The sequence below is a fragment of the Porites lutea genome, chromosome 11 (assembly GCF_958299795.1).
Source record: "Porites lutea chromosome 11, jaPorLute2.1, whole genome shotgun sequence".
Classification (NCBI taxonomy): Eukaryota; Metazoa; Cnidaria; class Anthozoa; order Scleractinia; family Poritidae; genus Porites; species Porites lutea.
In genome coordinates this window covers 10,333,811-10,358,669 of record NC_133211.1, presented here as the reverse complement: position 1 = coordinate 10,358,669, position 24,859 = coordinate 10,333,811, and the positions used below count along the sequence as shown (strand labels likewise).

Here is a 24,859-nt window from a genome sequence, read left to right as displayed (position 1 = left end):
CATTAAAACTTAAAATAATTAAGCGGACTTTTCCGTATATTTCCTGTCATAAAACAGTTATTTGTGCATGTAAATTATCCCGCGATCATTGTTTCTTTGTCGCTTTCCGTGCACCTGCCAGCAGACCTAACTCAATCGTTTTCCGCAAAGTATTTATATCCATCGAGATTGTTGCTTAATTCAATGTGCAAATTAGGTGGCTGTTACTAATAGCAATATATTGCTCAAAGTCAGCAGCGAGAGGACCTAGGTTAGCTGTTTATTGATCAATTGATACCGTGAGGCTCCATTTTCAGTTCGCTTAACAAGTTTTTTTCAGTGCTGAAATTTAACTCCCCTCAAGTCTAATTGGTTTTGAGATTGGCAGAAGTGCATACTCATATTCGAGCATTTGGCTGAAATTTATGCGATGAGTGCAGTCGGGCTGTAGAAGTTGTCAACTTGTACTCACCTTTCATTACGTTTTCATTGATATCGTCGTTAGCAAAAGCAGAAATCGGTCCATCTTTCACGACGCAAAGGATGTCCAAATTTATCCCAATGCGGGGACTGAGGTGAAGAGAAAATAGCAAGGACCACTAGGGAGCTATCGTTAAAACCCAAACACTGTTAAGTGTTGAAGACAATTAGATCGAGATCGTTCGATCGAGCTTACGTTCAACCATGGAGGCTCTCAGTGTATTTCATCGACTTGTACCGGGTCGCCGGCAAAGGGGTAGGTATCGACTCAGCTCCTCTCAAGCGGCTGAGAGTGTAAACCGAAGTATGGATAGCATTTTGGACGATCTCGAGGAAGCAAAAAGGAGACGCCGATTATCATACCCAGCATCGGAGGTAGGCACTAGATAATACAAAATTAGTAATACCTGTAACCAAATTTCGTTGGTGTGTGTGCATTTTGCTGTTGTATTATATTGTTCAACCAGGGTTTTAACGATCCAAAGGTTGATGCTTTCTACCGGCAGCTGCTCTGTTGGAATCGATTGTCCCCGTTCATTTATTTTCAGTTGAAGTATTTTACGTATAACTTATAAAAAGCGATGTTAGTGTCTCAGAAAATGTTCGAGTTTCGTGTTTTTACTATGAAATATTGGCTTATTTTGAATCCGTTCACAACAGTTGTTTGGGTTAAAAATAAAATTTTACGAAAGTTTTCGTCCAGTATAACACAGGAAATGTCAGTTCCGTTGTTAAGAGTACCCTTATTCGTCTCGTGATGGGCACTCAAATGCACTTCTTAACGGTCAACTGCACGCCACTGCGTCTACGCTGACCGCATGCAGAAATAGCAACAAATAATGATTATCTTTTCAGTAGTTCTTTTGTCATGATCATCTGCTGAGTGTTTTTCGATATCACGCAAGCTGTTACCAACTGTCAGTAATATGACTGGCGTTAAATGACAAACGACGAATTTTCATCAACTCTGGATCGTACGATAAAAAATAAAAACTGTCATAGAAGCAGAAAAGAATTACTCCTTCCGCAGTCCATTAATCGCTTTAAAAGCTAAACAAATTCAAATAAAATGGACAAACAAGCATATCAAACTAATAGCGTTTCCGGCGGCTGGAGCTGAAACATCAAATAGTACATTCAAATTATACAAATATAATATGCATACGCAGTGAACACATCCATGCCGAGAAAGAAAGAAAACTTAAGGTGGCTCGACTGGATTTTTTAGGGAGGATACCTCCAAAGTTTCAGTCTTAATTACATCGGCATGAGTAAAGATATAGGGAAAAGGTTACTACAACTATATTATATGAAAATGAAAATTTCTTATGATCCGGTTTTTATTGCAATCGGAGTCGCCATGGCAAAGTTTGAACAAATTCTATGGGAGCGTTTTGGAAATATTTTGAAACGAAGTTTTAAGAATCATAAAAACAGTGAAATATATGGCAGTGCCATCGACACAATTAGCTAATATTTTAAGAAAATGATAAGCTTTGGAAACGCGGCTTCATCTCATAGAGGTTTAATTCCATTGAAAACAACTGCCTACTTAAAATGAGGGGAATTGCTCTGGGCGATCGCGAGTAAGAAGAACTTTATTAACTTGCATTCAGCTGCTTTTGTTACAATTTTTGCACGTCGTATTCAAAAAAACGCTTGATAATTTTTTTTATAAACTTGACAATCCAGAGATCAATCCACAAATAAAGCTAGGAAGTTTCAAGATTATTGAAAACAGGGAAGGCTTCTAAATAGGGCCTCAAATATAAGCAATTAAAGAAAAGCACGCAAAAACGGTATATAGCTCTTTTCATTTTCTAGTCTACTCCATTTGATAAAGCCGGAAGTTCCGCTTGTGAGCGAGCGTGGAGCACCCTGGGTAGTAAAATCCGTGCTCTATCCGGATCAACAACATTTTGCTTGTTAAGGAGCAATAATCGATTATGGTTCCTGTTGTTGCGTGATAGCACGTCTGTTAGCCTCCATTGCAGGCATTTTCGTTGGGTGCGCGAGTGTTTTTGTTCGCGTAATCGCCATTTTGAACTGAACCGCAATGACAAGGTCAATAAGGCATGTCCATGCCTCAGGGGCACCCAACGTCAATTTTCGGAAAGTATCTGTTCGGAAGACGATTTAAGATCTAGAATTTTCGGAACATTTGTTGTAAAATTTCTTGCTTGCCTGCCTCTTTTAAGATTTTCGAACATCTAAAAAATGATATAACTGCTCATTTTTAACCGATTTTTACCCTAGAAAGGTCACCTAGAATTTTCGGGAGCCTTTTTTCTGGCTGAAATTTTCGAAAAGGTAAGTTTTGATCCCTAAAATTTTCGGATCACTAGACTTTTAGCTAGGAAATCCGAACAGATGAAAAACTTTTAGGGGATAAAAATATGCCTATATCTACCGTTTAAATACTAAATTACGTTCAACAATGCTATGTTTAAGTGGTTTTGAAATATATTCTCGTTGGGTGCCCCTGATGCCTTCACGGCGTTCGTCAGGAGCCGGTAATCAGCTCCTTCCATCATCCGTCCACACCACATGAAAATTGTGTAATTACCTAAACCAAAAAAAATTAAATGAAGAAATAACTTGGATCATAGCATAAAATCATCCTGTCACATTAATTCTTACGTATACTAGGCTGCACACTGGGAGTTTTCAGAGTGCTCTCGGCCCCATTCCCTCGTAGCAGTTGTTTTTTGTTCGTGCGCGCCAACAATATCGCTAGCTACGCAGTCTGCATTCTTACAAGACGAGTTATCCACATCTAGCGGTCGAAACAAGCGGTTAAGCATCACTTAATTGGAATTTTTCTTTATAAAAAATTAAGCTATTCATCAGGAAGCACTTTAAGTTTAAGTATGTTATTTAACATTTGGTTGCGAGTTATTCTGGCTATTTTTTGACCACGTGTCTCGTGGAGGAATGCGAAGAAAACATAGAATAAGTGACCCATCTCATTCCCAGATCCTCGTGATGAAAGTACAGGTCGGAATAATTAATGAATCTGACGAGAATATTGTTCAGTATTGTTTTTGCCATCGCCTGTTTTTCAAAATGAAAAATCCCTCATTTTTTTCACACCCCTTATATCTAAAATTGTTTTGAAGTTGTCCGTAGTCTCGTGAGTGAAGGCCGAAGGTTACTATAGCATCACTCTTTGGTATGCTGATGTAAGAAAATGGGACTATGCTCTCTTAGGCCGGGTGATATTGTCACACGAAGTATGTTTACTAACCATGTATATTTAATTTTAGATTTGTGATGTCTATTTATAACAACATTACCTGTTAGCCCATCTCCTCCGGACGGACATTCATTGTGTAAAATGTTTCGAAAGCATGTCGGAACTCGTCACTTGAACTCGGCCTTGAACTCAGCTCACCGTCACAAGGCCAGATAGAGTATAATCGTCATGCAACGAATTTTGGCCACCCAGATACTTTTAAACGCATTCAGGGCTTTTCCTTGAAATAAATTAAAGTTTTTAAGCATCTGTTTGATTAAAGTTAATTCTAGTTTCCGTCTTACACAGCTTTGAAAAAAGGGGCCACCCTCCCCTCCCTCATCTTTGTAAATATCACGTGTCTAGGGCCCAATCTCATACTGACCTTGGTCGATTTTGATGGAACGCAATCCAGATTTTCGATGAAGAATTACTATGTTGGAAAAGAACTAATTTTCCAAAGCGGAAGATGGTTCTATTTCCGCGCAGATGTCGGTGTAACCTACTAATATTTCGTGTTTTATTTGTTCCCTATTTGCAAACATAAGCTGCGGGCTATCAAGAGACTTAGAACGGTGAAGATGTCGTCGAATGGTCTGGCGGTTTCGGAAGCCATCCAGCAAATTCAACTCGTGCAAGGCATGATAGATACAACTGCCTCGAGTTTGAACAGCTTACGAACTCAGTTTCCGAGAAACAACGACTTGATACAGCAAGAAATTCGCACCTCTGAGGTAAATAATATCGCTTAAACTTCTCAATTTTAACTCTTTAGGAACAGTTGGGAGCTTGATGTCCTCCGGGTTTGTTCAGCGGTCAACTCGACTACTAACCCCTATGGGATATATTGATGCAAGATTGGCAAAATTTGGCTACTTTCGATACAAATCCTTTTGCTTTTGATTGTCTGTCGCGGAGTTTGACTTAGAATTTTTCGCTCTTCCCATTTTTAAAACGCACTTTAAAAGCTATTAGTGTTGTGCTGTTAACTGGCGGTTGCGACGTGACCGAGTATTGACAATTGTCGTTAATGCTGAAAATTTTATTGATGTTTACGTTAACCAACAAGGGATCGTCACACGATATTCTTAGCTTTCCATAAGCGAAAGCCCAAAATTGATAAAACCTCGTCCTAAAAACATACTTTTCGCTTTGATAGATAGTTTGTTTACACTTTGTAAAGATTCGAGATCGAGGTTGTACTTTCTTATTGGCATTTCGCGTGCCGTCTTTCCCTTTACAGACCTTGAATCAATATCATTAACGGGTAATTCTTTCACATAAGAGACATCTTCAACAAGAAATAGATGCATTGGCTGTATGCTTGGTAGTTGGGAAGAGTCTTAAATTCTTGGAAAAGACCTAAAAGTTAGAAAATTTATAATGGAAAGCCGCCTCCAGGCTTCCCTGTTCTACATCTTAATTTAGAATTAACAACCTAAGACCCTGTTCATACGTCATGCTTTTGGGGTGCCAAATGGAATAATTGCAATTATTGTAATAGGGTTCAACATAAGCATGATGGGGGCACAACTTCAAGTCAGATGTTGTACCAGATTCAAACTTTATTGTGAATGTACACCAATGAGTATCGAGTCAGTGGTAAATAAAACACAAAAGTATATATTTCCAAAATCACATTTCCAGAATTTATGAATTTTGCTCAACGTGGCATACGCAGGTTGTTTGAATCTCTGCTGTGCCAAAGTCGTGTAGAAAAGCATGCCTTGTCAAATTTAATTGATCTGTAGAACCAAATTTAAAAATTTGATTCAGACGTCCTGCTTCTACCCATGCTTTTGTTGAACTCAATAAAAGAATAAAGTTCAGCATAGCAGAAGCACGATGTACAAACTTGGTATGATTGAAAAATGTATATTAAATAGTTTTGCAGTTGACTTATTTTGCAAGTTTCACCACTGTACAGTCGAACCCCTACTAATGGTCACCTCTCCACAATTGCCACCTCTCTACAATGGCCACCTCTCTACGGCAGCCATTTTATTCTGTCCCCAAGGTGGCCATTGTAGAGAGGTTCAACTGTATTACTGTATCTCGATTTGTGTTCTCCGCATTCTGAGGAAAATAAGTCGTCTGTCTCACAGGCACAGAGGAGAAAAAATGTAACCAGCAGTCACAAAAATATTGATGTCATGAACTGCAAAATTTGAAAGAAAAGTCATAATCAGGAACCAACTATGTCCAAGAAAAGTCATACTCAAAATTACTGTCTGCTACCAACTTAACAAATTTTATTGGAAAAATGTTCTAAGTACTTATTTATAAGAACCGATCATACTTGCCACCTTATTACAGAAGAAATGAATTAATAATAGATTGCTTGGTATTTCCAAATTAATAATGCATACTCAATAAAGTCTTTGGACAATTTCTCTGAGAATTCTGACCTCCAGATATTTAGTGTGTTGTTGTCCTTTGGTAATGTGTGATAATGCATTTGAAACAAAGGAAAAATTTAAACCAGTGTGAAAATAAAGTTGACATTTGAGTGCTGTTGAAACTGTGCCAATGAGTTAAATTAGGTTATTTTTTCAGAGTAAAATTTGCATTTTAATAGAATGTAGCAGACACAAAATTACTTAGGTATGAAATCACTGCCTTTTTTTGTGATCACTTAGCTTTTAAAATGGAATTTGAGTGCATTCTCTATCCTTTATTTAAATCCACTTGAAATTACCTGGTCCATTGACATAAAAGCACAATGAAATACATTCAAAAGATTAATATAAAACAGCTATTTTATACATAATAATGTCAATTATTACTAAAATGCATTTCATAGTAAACGTGTATGTGCATAATTATTATTAAATTTTTTCTGTGTGTATGAATTCAGTTTTATGCAATTTATTCTCTGCATGCATCCATTTTATTCACTTCACTGACTTGCATTGTCTAGATGTAGATTTATAGGGGTGGCGAATGGTACCTCGAAAAATGTGGGTCTCAGAAAATTTTGGCAGGATCTCAAAATCTCGGAAGGGTTTTTGATAAGTCTCGAAGTCTCGTGTTTTCATGGTTTGTTTTTACTTTTTTAAGTCTCGAGAGTTTTCACCAAAAAGATCTTGGGCTCGGATTTCTAACTAGGATCTCGGCGTCTCTGCGAGTCTCGGATTTTACCATTTGCCACCCCTATTTATTATAGCTGCAGATCACATTTTACAGCTGACATTCACCCAATATATTTCCAGTCAAATGAAGACTGTACATGTGTACATGCTTTACTTAGTGCCCTTGTGTGCTCAAAAATTACTTTGTACTTGTCCTGTTGCATGTTCACCTGTGGTTACGTGACATTGTATGATTAATCTATAAAAGTGCTTAATTTTTCGTTTTGTTTATATTGATTTAAGGGGAAGCTTGTCAAATTGTTTTCAAGGCAACTGGTAGCTAAGCAAAGGTGCGGTGAAGACTGGAAACAGTGTACGAAGCTACGAGAGTACCCTGAACTGGAGCGATGGCTTCAAGTTGTAGGGATCAATGAAGAAGCTATTAAGGTACAGTAAATTATTATGCTCAACATGTTCTGTTGAGATAAGTAAAGGTAGCCTGAGAAAAATGCCGATATTTTGCAATGCTACCGGTTGGTTCCTCACAAAATGACATCTGAGAAACGAGTGCAGAAATTTCATACCGATGACACATCACTAGTCAGATCGTGGTGGTACTTCTGGGATAAGGCAAATTTCCAACCTGTCATAAGCACTACCCAGATCTGAGTAATTATGCGTCATCAGTAATAGATTTATGCACTCGTTTCTCAGAGGTCATTTCGTGGGGAAACCACTGCTGGCATCACTTAATGTGAGTTGTTTTCTCAGGCTAAATTGAAGGTGGCATATTGTGAGAATACTGTCTTCTCGCCTGTTCAAATGTGGATAAAACTATCCTTTGGATAAAATAATCTCTATCTGTGGATAATGCATTAGTTTTCTTTACACTGTCTTATCTGATGGGTAGTGATTTATCTGGCTGATAGTGCTATCCAGCCTTTATACAGCCAGGGCCTGGTGTTGAAGCCATGTGAAAGTGGTGTTTGTTGCTAGTTCCCTTCCTCTTTTGGAGAGGGCTTCTCCCAGATACTTGCCTTCTCTTCTGGCTGTTGTTAAAAATGGGGAACAATCACACTGAGAGTTTTCTTGTTCATCTCACTAAGCTTTCTTCATCTTTCAGATCACTGAAATAGACCACAATTTTGCTTCGAAAGCATTTGCTTTCACATGCATGAATTAAATTTTCCAGAAATGATAGGGAAAGTTAGCCCAGCACTTCTCAAATTGGCCAGATTTGGGGTGTGTAGTATTACAGATACATTTTGTGTATACCAGTGCTTAGACTTAGTGAATCAGTTGGCAAATCCCGATGGTGACTGCTAAATACACATTTAATTGTATTTCTTTTGTTTGCATAACTACACTTTTTTATTTTTTGAAGCAATCATCAGGGCTTTAATTTTTCCCATTATTTAATTTTTGCTCATTTTTGTCTTCAGAAATTAGAAGAAATATGTAGTACACTGGAAGCACTTTTGACCCTACCTGATGAGAAAGTAAGGGCAGTGCTTGAGAACTATGAAGATGGCCAGGAAGAAAGTAGGAAGTTGATTGCAGCTTTGAAACATCTTAAGGTCTACTCAGGTACATAATACACAAAATTTTGTGAGTACAGTGTAAATGGTGGAGTACAATGCAGGAATCTCCCGTACAATTTACACATTTCAACATGATGTAAAGTAGGGAGGAGCAAGTTACCACACAATTCCGAAAATAAGCCCCTCCATGTATGAGCCCTTCCAAATATAATCCCCGTAAACTTGTAACGCAAAAACCCATCCAGTAAATTGCCTCTCCATATATAAGCCCCCCAGTAGATAAAAGTTGGCTCTGGAATTAATTAAGACAAAAACAAAAGATTTGAATGTTACAGAACTGTGCATGTACTTTTACTATAATTTTGTGGTACTTAAACTGTAATGGTAGTACATCAATCTTTATTGTTGTTGGTGGTACTTTAAAGCAGATAAGGTTTTAACTAAGTTTCAGCCAGTGAATGAATACGTGATTGTACTGTTTGTACATTCTAAGTATACCCACCACTGTGCATTGTTAAGTAACCTCATCGTAATCATTGTTATCATTTACCTAATGCTAACTGTACGGCTGCATTGGCCTTATTCCATTATAGAACGTCTAAGACAGGGTCACAAAGACAGCACCTCTGACATCTACTGGACCTCTTGGGACACTGGTAAGACAAGAGAGAGGGGCCACTCCACCTCTCCATCAGAGCGATCTTCCCGCTCATCTGTCACATTGGACAATGATGTACTGTCAGTCCCAGATGGTGACTCCACTGGGGGATCCAGGCTTTCAACACTGTCTACCAGTGATAATGAATCTGTTGTAAGTCCTAAGCAGCGTATTGCTCTACCTTTCCTGTTCACTACCCGTTCCGATGGCCTGGTCTTGCCACTCAAGAGAAGTGTGTCTGATGAGGTGAATTTAGGTATGACAATGTTATGTTTTAGTTTGTAAACCGTTAAGTTCCAAAAGTAACAACTCTCCAAAATTAGCAACCCCACGAGTGTTTTCTCCTTTTTGCAAGAAAGAAAGGAAATGATAGATATAGCAAGCAAGCCATTTCAAACTGATCCAAGGTTTATTTTTAATGGTTATGATGATCCTTGACATTCCTATTCAACTAAAGACTCTCTGAAAACTCATACCGAAATCAAACAAGTCTTTCGAGTTATTCTGATTTAAAACAATAACACCAAATAAGTTTCTCCAAATAAAAATTTTGGTTGTTTTCACATTTGTCACAATATGATATTACTGTAACTTTGAATGGCCCATGTATGGTACACGTTTTAACTACCTGAAAGTAGCTGCAATAGAACAAGGCTGCTCAATCCATAAGTAACGAGGTTAGGGTAGTTACTTTCAGAACTTTATGGTACATGTATACTGGTAAATTCCAGCTTTTTACAATAACAGAGCATTTTTTATTGGGCTGATTGGTGGAGAGCTATGGTCTATGAGAGTGTAGTCCACCAAAATCATCTGATGATGGTACGATTATTCTTTTTTTATACTTTTCTCTCTCATTCTATTTTCCAAGAGACTTCACCGGAAATTGTCATTAAATTCTGTCAATGTTATTGTAAAAACGGAAATGGACCATAGATGTAATTTTCCATGGTCTGTACTCTAACAGGTCATCAAAATGACATCAAAATGTGAAACCATTCACTTGGGGTTCCGCTTGAGTTTTGAACATTTTGGCATCTGATCTACAGCCTACCCATGCCCATGTATAAGAGTGGCCATGGGAAATAAATAAATATTATTGTGCTGGTTTGACCTGGAATAATATTTTTTCCACGGGTTTGCATGGGAAAAGGTCTTCTATGATTTTAAATTCATTCTCATGTCAAATTCACTCCCCACCCCCCCACGTTTCCCACTTAAGCCAATGGCCAGTCACTTACTGCCTTTTTGCAGGATTACTTCCTTTGTTCTTCATGGGAAAAAATAATAATTAATCTTTGCTTTAAAAGAATCAAGCATTTGAGTTTTGCTAACACCAATTGAAAACAGAACTCAAATTTTTTTGATCATCCCCCAACAGAAAACGCATTTAAACAAATCAACATTTTTTGCACATCTAGAACGTCTTGACTAACAAATTACCTATGTAAAAAGAAATTTACATCATCAAATTAATGGAAAGTTTGAGATTGAATGTAGACTTGAACTCTTGTGCTAAATGTCCCCATCATCAGGAAGTGATGTGGGGCTGCCTTATTCACAGTCTAGATTTTGCCTTCGTTTAAAAACTCAGAGACATAGCCCAGCAGATGGAGGCATGGCCAAAAACACAAAGAAGGTAGTGGTGGTTTTGGCTGGCTGCTGGATTTTTTGAAAGGCTGCAATACAATAATGAGATAATACAGTATTCTGGGATTTTCTTCACAGGAAACAGAATAATTATTACAAGTAAACATGCAAGTTCAACTGTTGGGAAGAAGCAAGGAAGAGGAAAGCTAGAACCAGCAATTCCTGGCATGACTATAGAAATTCCCAAGAGCACAAGTGGTGACTTCTCCCAGTCTGATTCAGAGTCCGATCATCATTCAAGTAAGTAAAAAAAAAAAATCATTCAAGCAAGTGATTAAATTAAAGGAACCAAATAACATATATTGCAATCATCCCTTTTCACTTACAAAATAAAGGATGGATTGTAGGCTACTACCTTAATTTTTTGAGGAATGTAAAGAAGTTTCCTTTTTAGAAAGGTCACATTACACTGTATTTTTTTGGTCTGGCCAGCTCACCAGGTTATTCAGTACCAGAAACCTTGTCAGGCATACCATAAATCCGCTATAAAACCTTCCAAGAGGGGGAGGGGGCTTATTTTTTTCAAGCACATTAATTTTAAGAGGGGGCTCACTGAATTTTGTAAAGATGGTGGTATCAATTCACCATTAAAGAACTAGTATGCGGAGTGAAAAAGCTCGGGCACATGAAGTTGGAGTTCATTCAGCCGAAGATCAAAACAAATCCAAACTTCCAGTACATGAATAAACCAGATCTAATGCCAGATCATTCTACGTGAAGTGTTACAGTTGTGATTATTAATGCAGCCTATCATTTAAGAATAATGGGGGTGAGGAGGGGGAATTAAAAGAGAGGGGAGGCTGAGGAACATTGTTCTCATGAAAAAAGGGGGCTTATTAGAGAGGGGGTGAGTTCATAGAGGGTTTATGGTACCTTTAGTTTCAATCTCCTTTAAAATGATAATGTCCGGTATTTGATAAGTGCAGTCATCATGTCTAAGTGCAGGATGCATTTCCTAGTCTAAAAAATTGTTAATCTCTGGTTCTAAGGTCTACATGGGATAGCATCTCCTGCAAGGTCCATTACTCCTGTTGCGCACTATGGTTTGGGACATACGATAAAACACAGGTATGCGTTGCATTCTTTCTGTACTTTCTCCTTCATGTAGATAATGTACAATGTACACTTTAGTAGTAGAACTACAAGTACTGTAGATTCAGTGGGTTGTCTTTTTTACATCACCACAGGCCATAACATACAAGGAGAGGAGCTATTAGCAAAAACCCTTCCCTAGCAGTCATTTACTTGTTACTAGTCTGTTGTGTCCCAAGAAAGAGCACCATTAATAGTGTTTTCTATCACACCACAAATGCCTAGACAAGACTAAATTCTCTCGACTTGTGTTAATAACTTCAGAATCTGTTTTAATCTTGCTTGTTTTCTGTTTCTAATAATAATAAAAGGGACTAAAAATTTGAACAGTGCAAAATTAATGTACAAGGTCAGTTTGCCACTAAATTAATCAATTTTATTTAGATTTTCCCAGAAAACCTTCATGGTGAAATTGTCGTGTGATTTTTGTCATAAAATCCTGCTTGTTGGCGTCAAGTGCAAAGAATGCAAGTAAGTCTGTTTCACCTATTTATCCTTTGCTCCCAGAAGTTGGCACAGAAACTAAACAAAAAAAAAGGAAGAAAATTATTTTAGCAAAATAATGAAAAACAAAGAAAATGAAGAGGGTGGCTAGGCAGTGGCTGAAAAGTTAGCATGGCTAGCAGCTAAATACAGGAATTGCATTGACCTGTGATTAGAAGATAAAAATAGTATTTTAAGTGGTGATGACATGAACCGTTTTTTGTGGAGGGTTATGTGGCTGAGCGGTTAACACCTCAAACTCTAGATGAGGAGGTCCGGGGTTCAAGCCTCGCCCGGTACAATGTTTCCGTAGACGAGGAACTTTACTCCACTTTGTCTCTCTTCACCCTGGTGTATAAATGGGTACCGGCGACATACTGCTGGGGGTTAACCCTGCGATGGACTAGCATCCCATCCAGGGGGGAGTAGCAATACTCCTAGGCTTGCTTCATGCTGCAGAAACTGGAAATAAGCTCTGGCTGTGTGGGCCTTTGGCTTGCATGTGCTTTCACCTTTATCTTACATGAACAGTCTGTTATTTGTCAGGTCTTTCCAGATAACAGTTTTTTGATACAGATCTTTGACAACAAAACATATTAAATCTATATAAGTGCTCCCCAGGAGACAAAGGAAATATTATTATTGAAAATAAACCCAGGTTAAAAAGTTTTAGTCCAAAATCAAACGCATATAATGTGTCTATATTGTTGTCTCTTTGTACACTTTATTTCATAGGATGAAGTTTCACAAAAAATGTTCAAAGCTTACTCCTGCTTCATGTGGGCTCCCCAAGGGATGTGGTGAGTTCTTCAAAGACCAAATCCGTCGAGGTACCAAAAATTTGTTTTAATCAAATTAGTTGATAATGTACAGCTGTAGATATTTACATATACGTGCAGCCACTGTAGTTGGTTTGAGGGGTATGTTGAGGAACCTTCATGTTCATTATTTTACTAAGGGTCTGTTTACATGAAGGTAGGGGACCCCAGGTACATGTAGGTGAGGTAACCCACCCACCTGTCCCTATAATCTCTCAAAATGGTCACCCCACCTATCATGTAAACTTTGATCAAATTAAAATGAGTTATTGTATGGACAGGCAGGTTACCTCACCCAAGCTGGTTACCTCACCTACGTGGGTCCCCAACTTCCATGTAAACAGGCCCTAACACTGTCAAGGAAAGCAAAGACTGTTTTACAGTCTACTTCATCAAATAACTGTGTTGATACATGGAGTCAACGTGCATTTTCAGTGAGAAGCTAAAATAAATTTAACAATCTGTTTTGCATGCAGTTTGTGTTTAAGTTAACTTTAAAATATTATACACTGTTCTGTAACTACTAAACTTGTGTGTGACTTATAGCGTTGTCTTTGTATTACACTTGGATAAGACAGGCTCTTGATGGTTTGTCACCTTGGTCTCCACATTAATGAACTGGATTTCATGATAGCCTAACTGGCCCCATAGGAGATGTTCACTCTGGTACAAGATTTTTGTCCACTGAAAATTAAAATTACTTAATTTTCTGATGGATTCCATCTTAATCTCTTTTGCAGCTTTTGACTATCGTTCAGGCTTTGACTATCGGTCATTACCAATAAGGCGTCCTGCCATGAAAAGAACAAACTCAGAACCCCTAACCACAATTCTTCAAATTGAGAGATACTGTCGTGAGCAAAGCAGACCAATCCATGCAAACCGTAGCCATGGCGACTTGAATACAGTTGAACCCAAGTGGTCTCATGTTCCACCTCACAGTGCTGTACCACATATTGGTACAAGTGGAGATTCTTGTTCCAACTCATCATCGACATCATCACCACCATCCTCACCACATCCCACAGCAGTTAATGGCACCAGCCTTTCAGCACAGGAAGAGCTTGATCAGTTTCCAGATTCTCACTTTTCTTTTACAGGTGAGGTTATAATGAACATAGTAGCCTGTTCCAGGCTCCGAGATAGTTGGGTCCGCTGAATTGCAAAAGCACAAACACGAAAATTACATGGATAAAAAATGAGGAGGAGTATTAATTTTGTAAAGAAACATGTGGGGCTTAACTCTTGATAAAACACAAACTGTGAGTTTATTGAACCAGGGCTGTTATCAAGAGCTGGGGGCCGGGGATTTCCCCCAGCTATTATGAATGTTCCCCTGCCTACTTTCATGGGAAAATAGAAGAAAAATAGAACCAAAAGAAATCCCTAGCTGTTTGATCCCCCACCTACTTGTTGTATTTAACTGGGAACTTGAAATCTTAGTGACATACAGCTGTACCTGTTGAACTACACCCACACTTAAAAATCTTCATTCTCCCAAATAATTTAGGGTTAGAGATCTTAAGTGCATTTGATCATTATTATTCATATGTCAATGCTTATCATGATGTACTAAGCTGTTGTTAAATAAAAGTATGGCTGTGTTTTATGACCTTAACATTACACTCATGACCTTGTTTCCATTAATTTTTTTTTTGTATGAATAATTTATAAGCTTTTGGATGGTGACAAAAGCTTCATTAACAAGCATTTAAAGCTGTCTAGGGCAAATTTAAGTTAAGATTAAATGATGTTTAAGAGATGCAACTATTGTCTTCATGCGTACAATATGCATGTTGGGTGCATGTGAGAGGTTGCAATAGAATTTTCAGTCACTATACTGTTACAAATCATTAACACATGTTCTTCTGATTGACAGATGTTTCAGGAATGACAACTCCCATGCAAAGGTAAGGTAGCTAGTCGTTGTTTGCTTACTTTACGAAATGTAGGCAGGGGTTTTGTTTCAGGCCAGACGCCAGATGCAACACAGGCATCCCAAACTCACCAAGGGAGTGCTTGTTAAAAATTAATACATCTGGCAATGTTGCTTAACAAAGCGCTTACTGTTATGGAAGGCCATCTTAGTTTTATATGTACCCAGGGGGTGGACGTTGGGGTTTAAAGCGTCCCCTAAGTCGTTTTGGCACTCATCTAAGAGATGGCTGCCCGTAACTTAAAGCGCTCGATTTCGACGATCTTACGGGAAAGTAGGGGACTGTGAACAGTCCAGATGTTTCTGATGAGTCAATGCAACAACTGGACTGAACATTTTTAACCATCTCTCACAGGAGATTCATACACTCTTCATTTTGGAATCAACTAAAATTGCCAAATCAAATATTTCATTTTTTGTGAGCATTTTTTAATGCCTGAAAAAACCTTTCTGGTTAACCAATTCCGGTCCAGGGAACGCAAAAAATTGTGTTTTAGAGAGTCCAATTTTACCCGCCGGTTCGTGCCTCCAGCCAGCAAATGACATAATGTACTTTTGTTACATTTTGTTATGTTTACAATCATATATAGTGTAGGTGTAGGAAAGAGATGCATTCAGTCTTATGTCTCTGTTTTATCACTTTTCCAGTGATGAAATGATTGACTCAACAAGCACCCTTGTGAGAACAGAAAGTGTGAAATCACAACAAAGCAGTCTAACTATGGCAAGTAATGACTCGGTAAGTGAACATCGTTTTGTAAGCCCACTCTCACCTGATGACATCGCTGTTATCATCATCATCATCATCATCATCATCATCATCATCATCATCATCTATTTACATACGAGAATGCATAAGGCTGTCAGTTTCTATAACAACTTTTTACAGGACAGGGTCATTAACTCTCAGCCCAGAGTCATCCCCCAACCTGTGGCCCAACCTGTGGGTCCAGGGGATCATACTTCATCTTCCTCTACTCTTTGACCACTTTTGCGTGGCTAGCTCTAACAGGGGTTCAAGACTCCAGCCGTCATAGCTGTAGGGGTCATGGAGACGTGCAAACAGCCTCAACACTATAAGGTGGTGATCCTGTCAAGGCAAGCTATTACTTTTCACAAATGCGACATCCTGGTAATAGAACCAATCAGAAGCACGTCCCAGATCTGGATAGTGATGCTTCATCAGTATGGAATTTCTTCACTAGTTCCTCGTCATTTCGCGAGGAAGTAAGCAGTGGCGTCGCAAAATGGCGGTTGTTTCCTCAGCCTGTGTTTTTTCAGGTACACTTTTTCTCAAAGTGAGTTCCTGAAACCCTATCTTATTTTGATTTCTTGGTTTTACCCTAGACACTGTCTGGAGACGATGTCTCAAGCCCTGATCAAGGCATTGAAGCACAAATATCTGATTATAATTCTGAGACTGGAACGTGGTCACGTGGTAGGCGAGGGGTAAGTATAACTCAGAAGTCTTTGTACAGCCTTCCATCGTCGGGCGCAAACTGGACGCGTGGGTAAACGCGAAGCATGAAGGCGCAGGGGAGGGAAATATTGTCTACCCCTATTCCTTCCAGGTCTGTGACAACAGATTCTCTTAATTTAGTGAAATAATGAGCCTTCAGAGAGAAAACTTGCAGTTAACGAGGAAAACAAGTGGACAAGAGTGGCAGTCAGTAAAAAAAAAACTTTTCCACTCCCCCCATTCAACCACCAACACAGTTATTCCGTAGAGACTGTAGAATGTAAAACTATCGGTGTGAAATCTGTTTTTTTTTTGTTTGCACTGTATCATTGCTTATGCTTCACGCACGCGAAGCTTGATTCATTTTTTTTTTTTTTACTAATTACTTTTTATCGTTTTAACATCTGTGATTTCACATTCTATAAACACTTAATAAAAGATACCATATTATTTTCATGAATAACGTTAATCGTTTTTTGATGAGGCACATGAAATCCGTGCCAGCACGTCCTAATGATTTAAACATTATAAAACCTAACAAAAACTAACTGAATGCCCACACAAAGCACATCAAAAAAACCCTAGTGCAACCATTTTATGTTCGTTTTTAATCAGATTAATGTCCTCAATCTGAATGGCATCCAGCCTTACATACTAAACATGGTTTGATAGGAGTTGAGCTCTTTGAAACCCAGTAGAAACTGAAAAGAAATATTAAAAGGAAAAAAATTACTGAAATGTTCTCTTTAATCTAAAGTTCAAGTGACCCCTTTACAGTACCCCCTATTTAGCTTCTAACAAGGGTGTTTGTGTTGAGTTGCATGCTATTAATATCTAATTGCGAGTTTGTGTGCCTCTTTGATGAAAGGTTGGAAAAGCACACATGCTTTGGGATTTACATGTGAGTAATATTATGCTTTAAATGGCATGATTATAATTCCTTGATATTCTAACTTACATAATATAAATGTGCAGTAATCATGATCTTAAACAAATATATTTTAGGATAGATCGGGTTGAAATAGTTTTAGGCGAGAAGTAAATTAAGCAGATGCGATGATATATAGTTGTAAAATAATTGTGGCTTAACTTGAATATTGATATTGAAATAAATTAAAGTCAAAATAGTAAAGCTCTCATTCAACGGGCTTTAAATTAAGATGAAACTACTGTGTCTAAAGCGCTTAAAAACCTTTAACTTTGAAAAAGTTTCTCTCGTTTCTTTAAGTATCCCGAGACTCGATACCCGCTTCTAACTAAAAGCGTTTCGAGTGGAAATTTTTTACATAAGATCACTCGACATTTGAAACAATTTTATTTCAGTATAGAGCCGATGTCTAGTCAGCAGACTTCGAGTAATATTCCTTCCCCACGCGTTCCTTTGAGCAGAAAATATAATTTTCTCGAGCATTGCTAGCAAGGGAAAGTTCCCAAATTAGCAGCAGATTTTATCCAAGCGTACAGTAGTCGTGGTGGACCGTCTACTAGCTACATGTAAACCAGTCTGGAATGTGACGGACCTTGTGACCGTCTGCTGCATGCGTATGCCATCTTTTGGCGGGAAATCGATGGACCACCGAGACAACTCTGTTTGTTTGTTTGTTTGTTTTGGCGGGAAAACGTATGTCCAACAACGTTTTTGAAATTAAAGACGACAAGAACAGAAACCAAAAAAATTCATCTTGTGGTAGAGTTTTCTCGAAAACTAGTGAAATCTCGTATTGGTTGTATTTCCCACACACATTGAGTACTCAAAACCTTAGCGAGAGTACAAAGAGACAAGTTGAATACGCAACTGTATAAACAGGTCAGCAGAAAACTGATTCGTTTTGCATTTCTTTCTCCTTAGCAACGAGGCAGCTTAATGTCAGAGTGGGTGATTCCCTTTGAAGAGCTGGAGATAACGTGGAGTCCTCTAGGAGTAGGGAGATTTGGCAAAGTTTACAGGTAGAGTAAAGCTAAAAGTTTTTCTCCTTCCCTCATCTTTCTAAGTATCACGTAGGATTTTGAGGAAGAAGTTTGAGGTCGCAATGTCCTTACGCGACGGCGTCCTTGTTTCTTTTGCAAAGCATGCCGGGAAGGGTTTGCATCCTCCTTTGTAGAGACGTATAATCTTAGTTCATAAGTGTGGGGTCTATGGGGTATTGACAAGTCCACCTGGGTATGTCAATGTTTTGATCCTTTTTAGGTTTTTGATATTTAAAAATGTTTTTTTCTGTGGAAGTTCCAACTTTTGTTTGTTTGTGTAGGAGGGGATGAAGAGTGGGTTAAACAACGCACCTGCGACATTTTTTGTGAACTTGGGCCCTGAAATATAGGCTTCCGCAACCCTCTATTTTATCATGTTTTTGTTTGTAGGGAGTCAAAACGGAGCGAGGGGGTAGGGGCAGTAAGCAAGAAAACTAGATTTTCTCCTTCGCTCGTGTCTATCCTCACCTCTTATCACTTCTAAGTCAATGTTTGTAGCGTTACCTATAGTCTGCGTTGACAAAATCTACAGAAAAATAGTAGATGGTCTACTAGAAGTGCACTAAGCTTGCTCCTTACAGGAAATGTACAATTGATACATTTACCATGATGCCTAAGACAGGAGATCACATGATGATACCATCAACTGACGTGATACAAATCACTTTGACTCTGAAGATGACTACCTCACAGGTTGTCGAAACGTCAGTCACTGTCAACAACAACAGTCCTATTCAGGACTACGTTCACCCGGACGATCATATTCAACCTACTTTAGTAAATGTACAATATGTGATAGGCATTTCTTTGTCTTGAAGGGGTCACTGGCATGGGGAAGTCGCCGTCAAAATTATTGAGATTGAAAATCCCACAGAAGAGCAGTTAAGCGCTTTTAGATATCAAGTCGGAACATTTCGTAAGACTCGACATGAGAATGTAGTACTCTTCATGGGCGCTTGTATGGATCCACCCAAACTTGCTATCATCACCAGGTAATGTTTAAATTATCCAACAACAACTTTATTGACAGCTTTTGTTATTAGTTACAAAGCTTGTTTCCCACAGTAGCGTAAGCGCTAGTCGAGGCTGCCCAAGACTGGAGATCACATGATCAAGTATAGCGATACTCACGCTGACGTCACCTATTGATATTAGTGTGCCAACCAGAAGCGCGTTGGTTCAGTCTTAAACCTAAGATGCTATTGTTTCGCTAATAGAGAGGAGAAGTGTGACGTCACGTTACCATGGTAGCAAAATTTCTGGATGACAACAATAATAAACAATAAAAATACCGAAGGATATCGTCATGATCATGATCGTTGAATCATTTCCACCGACCATAGCGATCAAAAGGAAGAATTATTCGTCTTGCTCTAAGTTTTTCCTGAAATAGATCCTTGCCCAAACCCTCCACCCTCACAAAATATATATCGTTGCATGTAAGAATTATCTTTGCTTCAACAGCATGTGCCGTGGTTTCTCCCTCTATACTCACGTGCATGTACGAAAGGACTCCCGACCTCTGCTAAATTTTGCTCAAATTTGCACTCAAATCGCTCAGGTGAGACTTGTTGACTTATTTTTGTCAGAATAGCTTTGTCGCTTCTTTGTTTTCATTAAAGAACAATTGACGTATCACTGTTCTAGGAAGTACTCTCTTCGGAATTTGGTCTTGAAAATCAAGTGTTGGGTGTTTTTCGAATCTGGTTGACATGATTACCTTCCTTTATGTCGTTATATCTCCAGCATTTTAGTTAAAAGTACTTTTCCGTGTTGTCTTAATCACTCTGTTCCTCTACATATTGATCTACAGGGCATGGGGTATCTTCACGCTCGAGGTATCGTTCATACGGACCTGCGTTCCAAGAATGTTTTTCTGGAGTTAAATAACCGTGTAGTGATCACAGATTTTGGTCTGTTTAGCGTGGCCGGTCTGACGGCCAAGTCAGTTAGACCAGGTTGGCTGATGATACCGGAAGGGTGGCTGCCGTATCTTGCACCGGAAATACTCCGCTCGCTCACAACTCAACAAGATGCTCCGGACTCGTCTCGGTTCACCATGGCAACAGACATGTATGCCTTCGGGTATGTTATTTCCTCTTAAGTCACCCACAGCTTTCTTTTGGTAAAACAGGACTTTAGTATGACAAGACGTTAAAATTCCCAAGTCAATAAACTCGAATAATTAAAATCATATCTTTGGTGTTGCAGGCGTATTTTGGGCGGGCGAAAGTTGCTTGTTTATGTTCGCATTGCTGTAGCCGCCATCTTTGATTTTATGAGAGAGAAAGATTGGAGGAGACTTCCTTTGCTTTTATTTGAATTCAATATGGTGGTTTCGACATTGCGCAGTCCTTGACATTTATACAGAAACATTCCATCGCGCGTAGAAAGCGCCTGCAATACAGGCTAACATCAAGGTTCGTGCAGAGTCTTGAATTCTTGAAAAAGTCTTGAAAAATGCTCAGCAATTTTCCAGGCCTGGAAAAAATCTGGAAAATAGAGATAGTAAAGAGTCTTGAGTTTTTTTTTCAAAGCTACGACTAGCCGACTTTATGTGTTTAATTTTTTTTTGTTTTGGTCAAATCTTATTCGATTTCATTCGTACGTTTGCAGTGCACCACGAAAAAAAGCTTTGTTCCTGCGTTGTGTTGATCACCTATTTGATAACCTTGAGTCTGGAAAAAGAAATTATTGTTTTGGAAAAAGTCTGGAAAAAGTCTTGAATTTTGGATCCCAAAATCTGTACGAACCCTGTAATATAATCAAGGCTCAGTCTTAAATGCCTTCTGTTCTTAAGGAAGGGGGAGGGGGCGGTGCCACAGTATCTTGTTTCTTTAAAGGGAATATGTCACGCTATTGAACAAACTTGTCTTCGCATCAATTGAATTTCAAAAAATAATGGTCCAGTTTTGTTTTGTAGGACTATGGGCGCTTTCCATTCAACCCAAAATTCCGGAAATTACCGTTGGTACATCAAATGGAACGGACCATTTCGGTTTGGTCCGACCGAAATATTCGGGACCAGCTTTGAAGGTGATGCACTTTGACCGGTCTGGTCATTTCGGTCGGTTGGTTCCTCGGACCGAAATGTCCCTTTCCATTTGACAAAATTGTTGTTCCCACTACCGCTCTCTTGTATCCTGCTTACAAGAGCAAGAACCAAACGCGCAGTGGCTTGGGTCGGGTCTGTGCAACTGGAATGTACCATCCATTGGGCACGTGGAATTTCCGAAATTTCAAACCGGAATTTTTTTTTGAATAGAGAGCGCCATAGAACTGTTTTGGGGTTCCAATTTTGACCCAGTATTTCGCACATCCTCGAAATGGCCGATAGAAGAAGCGAGAACGTACCCCTAGTCCCATACAGCAATTCGGCACCACACCGATCCATTGTTACTTGCAACCTCAAAATGGCGGTTAATTGCTCGTGCTGATACGAATTCACTTTGATAATCTTTTGTCCTTACCCAGAACTGTGTGGTACGAGATGTGCTCAGGCTCGTGGCCATTCAAAAAGCTTATTCCCGAAGCGATTATCTGGCAAGTCGGAAAAGGCGTTAAACAATCGCTAGCCAATATTGACGTCTCGAGGGAAGTAAAGGTAAGTCAGTACGAGAAACAGGATAAATCAGGGCGAAGTACCAAAAAAATATTCGCGCAAGGGAAAATTAAATGAAAAAAAATTCATGCACGCCTATTTATCCTAAAAAATATTCATGCTATGGCCTAAAAAAAATTCATACAATGAATTTGATAACGAAGAAAAAGTCCTGCGGCTCGAAAAATCCTTCCCCGCCCCATAACTTTTCTAATGGTCCGTCCCTAACGCCAAACTAAGTGTATCAAGTGCTTGGGAAAACTCTCGTGGGGGCGTCCGCTAAATAGAGGTTTCACTTCCCAATCCTTTCTGCAATTATTTCGGGACTTTGATTAGTGGCCGCTGAATGGAGGTTCAACTGTAATTTGCAATGCTAGAAGCGTGTTTTTCTGCCCAGCTAAGTGACAACAAATTCAACATTTCTCAGTTCTGAATGTGTGGGAATTGTGGTAGGTTCACCGACGTGAACATATTTTGTCTGTTTCAGGATTCATTGACTATGTGCTGGGCATTTGATCCCGAAAAGCGGCCGACTTTTAGTGAATTGCTCAGAATTTTAGAAAGACTTCCTAAACAGCGACAGCGGCTAACCAGAAGCCCTTCTCAGCCGTGTACCGTCGGCAGAGCGACTGAGGCGCTCATATGAATTGAATGAATGAACCATTCCCGAAATTAATTCTGAGTGGAGGAAGAGTGAATTCTCTATTACAGAAAACTGCGAGTGTCTGGGGAGAAGCTGCAGTCGGGCAAGCGCTTCTGGGTTATGGTAACCGTCCCGTTCCCGTCCCGTCCCGCAAGGCAGACGCAACGCCATATATGCACGAATGAAGATTTTATAATGAAAGGCATTCAGCTACAATAGGCTGGCTCGTCCCCTGGCATCTTTTAGTGCCAAACTGACAAATATTACTTTTATAGTACTATTCACAAATGCTGTGATTTTTTAACCTTTTAAAATTATAAGCTGAAGGGATCGCAAAATTGAAAGAAATTACTCCGCGGTTCGGTCAGTGTGGATTCCAACCTAAGATTTTTGATACAAGAATTTATTAGATACAACAAATGACCTTGAGAAATATTACAACACAATAGTTCCAATTTTTGAGTTAAAGCCTCGGGGTTTTATCCACAAACGGCCAGCTTTGCATTACCGGGGAACATCGCAATGATCGAGAACTTGGTTCAATTTGTGTACACTCTTTTGTTAAAGTCATTTGAATTTTTTTTTTTTTCATAATTTTTTTTTTGGAAAGGGTGAAGTTAGACATGAAGCTGAGCTTGGCATTTGCCCTGTAAAATAGGAATTTGTAAATAGAGTAATAATTATTGACTGACTTGAGTCCCTGTGGGATCACAAATCAACCGTGTGCTTTGTCACGAGAAAATATTTTGTTTTACTTTTAGGCTGTAATATTAGGTCTCAGACTTTGCTTTTTCGAGAAAAGGTTTTGTAATCGCAAAATACGATTTTATAATTTTAGTATTACCAGTCACTGCTTTAGAAACAGATAACAATTAAGGTCTCAAAATGGCTGATTTTGAGGGAGCCCGCGTAGCCTGTGGAATTGTTAGCGCGGGCATAAGTTTTGGCAGAGGAGCTGCGGAGCCGTGCGGAGAATGGGGAGGAGGCTAAGGACACGTTAATTCCTCCAGCTACGCAGGCTAATTTGGAGGGTACGCGTGTAACTGGGTCAGTGCATTGTCGAATTTCGCTATGGGACTGTGTTAGAAGGAAGCCATAACTTCGTTTATCGGCTATTAACACTCGTTCCTGGCGCCCTCTCCTGGACCATGGGAACAAGGTTGGGCTATTCAGAGGTTGCGCGGGAAACTGGGTCAAACTTCTTCTCTATTAAAGAAGGCCCATAAGGCAATTCATCACCAAACCGACCCAGTCTCTTGCCCAACCTTGAACTGACACGACTTTTCGTAAACTTGTTTAGTGTACGTAATTTCTTTATTGCAGGGTACTATCATGTACAAGGTTGACTTTTCTTCAGTTTTGATAATTTATTTCCCTGGAAAAAAATAACTGCTCGAAATGTACTATTGTATATTGTTGTCAACTCTTAAAGCTTCAGTTTCCTGTGTTTTCTTTCCAAGGCTAAGGCCCCGCTCACACGAATCCGGGCTTTTTGGAAGCCGCATATTTTGTTACCCGGATTCGAGTGTATGGGGTCCTAGAACACTCTGTAGCTAAAAGATGCGGTTTTGGTCAGCGGATTCACTGGTTTCATGAGAACGGAGGGTCAATATTGTCTATGGTAAAACAAAAACGCTGTTAGTAGCGTTAAGTCTCGCTTGCTTGGAGATAGGATAAGAAATGAGGAGGCGATTAGACCGCGAGCGGTCGTCCTTCTTTCCTCAGAGCCAGGCGCGGCGAGCGAAAAAGTAAAGTTATGCTCTCGACCTACTGTTACTCAAGAGAAAAATAAGAGACTGCTCGCAGTCTAGGAGACGATTAATTCTACACGAAACTGGATTTCCTCGCTTAAAAGTTTTTCTATTCCTACTTTATCGACGGTCGAGTATTCTTCAGGATATTTACTTTTTGTATTGTTTCCGACGATTTGGTTTTTGAATTGATTAAAACGCATGTGTAAATAAACGAAAATCAAGGAAACGTGATGAACATAGCGCAAAAAAGAGCGGTCGCATTTTCAGAGTCTCGCAGCTAAAAATCTGCTACACAGCCGTTTTTACTGTCGTCACGCAACGCTCCTCCCCACAGGGAGGAAGAGGCGTTGCGTGACGACACCAAAAACGGCTGTGTAGCAGACATGAGGCTAAAGCAAGCTAGACTAAAAAATATGCGTGGTTTCAAAAATATCCGGATTCGTGTGAACAAAGCCCATGAATATGCAGTGCGGAACTCGAAGGGAATCCCA

At 39.2% G+C, this 24,859-nt stretch overlaps 1 protein-coding gene across 2 annotated transcripts; it reads left to right on the top strand.

Annotated features, from left to right (window-relative positions):
• The first annotated feature begins 614 nt into the window (after nt 1–614).
• LOC140952965 (kinase suppressor of Ras 1-like) lies at nt 615–24,051 on the top strand. 2 transcript variants are annotated; one of them, XM_073402430.1, is made up of 20 exons: nt 615–834; nt 4,243–4,428; nt 7,069–7,212; nt 8,208–8,352; nt 8,900–9,220; nt 10,693–10,854; nt 11,604–11,682; nt 12,091–12,177; nt 12,925–13,019; nt 13,748–14,107; nt 14,887–14,917; nt 15,592–15,682; nt 16,291–16,392; nt 17,271–17,303; nt 18,252–18,349; nt 19,189–19,362; nt 19,835–19,931; nt 20,184–20,455; nt 21,845–21,974; nt 22,459–24,051. In XM_073402430.1, the coding sequence occupies exons 1-20, from the start codon at nt 664–666 to the stop codon at nt 22,615–22,617; spliced, it is 2,937 nt and encodes a 978-aa protein (XP_073258531.1). In that variant the 5' UTR covers nt 615–663; the 3' UTR covers nt 22,618–24,051. The 2 variants fall into 2 exon arrangements, with proteins under 2 accessions (XP_073258531.1, XP_073258532.1); XM_073402431.1 differs by lacking the exon at nt 17,271–17,303 and having other exon boundaries at nt 617–834.
• Nucleotides 24,052–24,859: the final 808 nt, after the last annotated feature.

What these genes read in the sequence shown, in the direction of transcription:
- LOC140952965 (XM_073402430.1), top strand. Translation starts at nt 664, where the DNA reads ATGGAGGCTCTCAGTGTATTTCATCGACTTGTACCGGGTCGCCGGCAA. An exon ending in GTCAAGTGCAAAGAATGCAA is followed by an intron (nt 12,178 to 12,924) that starts GTAAGTCTGTTT and finishes TTTATTTCATAG; the next exon opens with GATGAAGTTTCACAAAAAAT. An exon ending in ACATGCTTTGGGATTTACAT is followed by an intron (nt 17,304 to 18,251) that starts GTGAGTAATATT and finishes CTTTCTCCTTAG; the next exon opens with CAACGAGGCAGCTTAATGTC.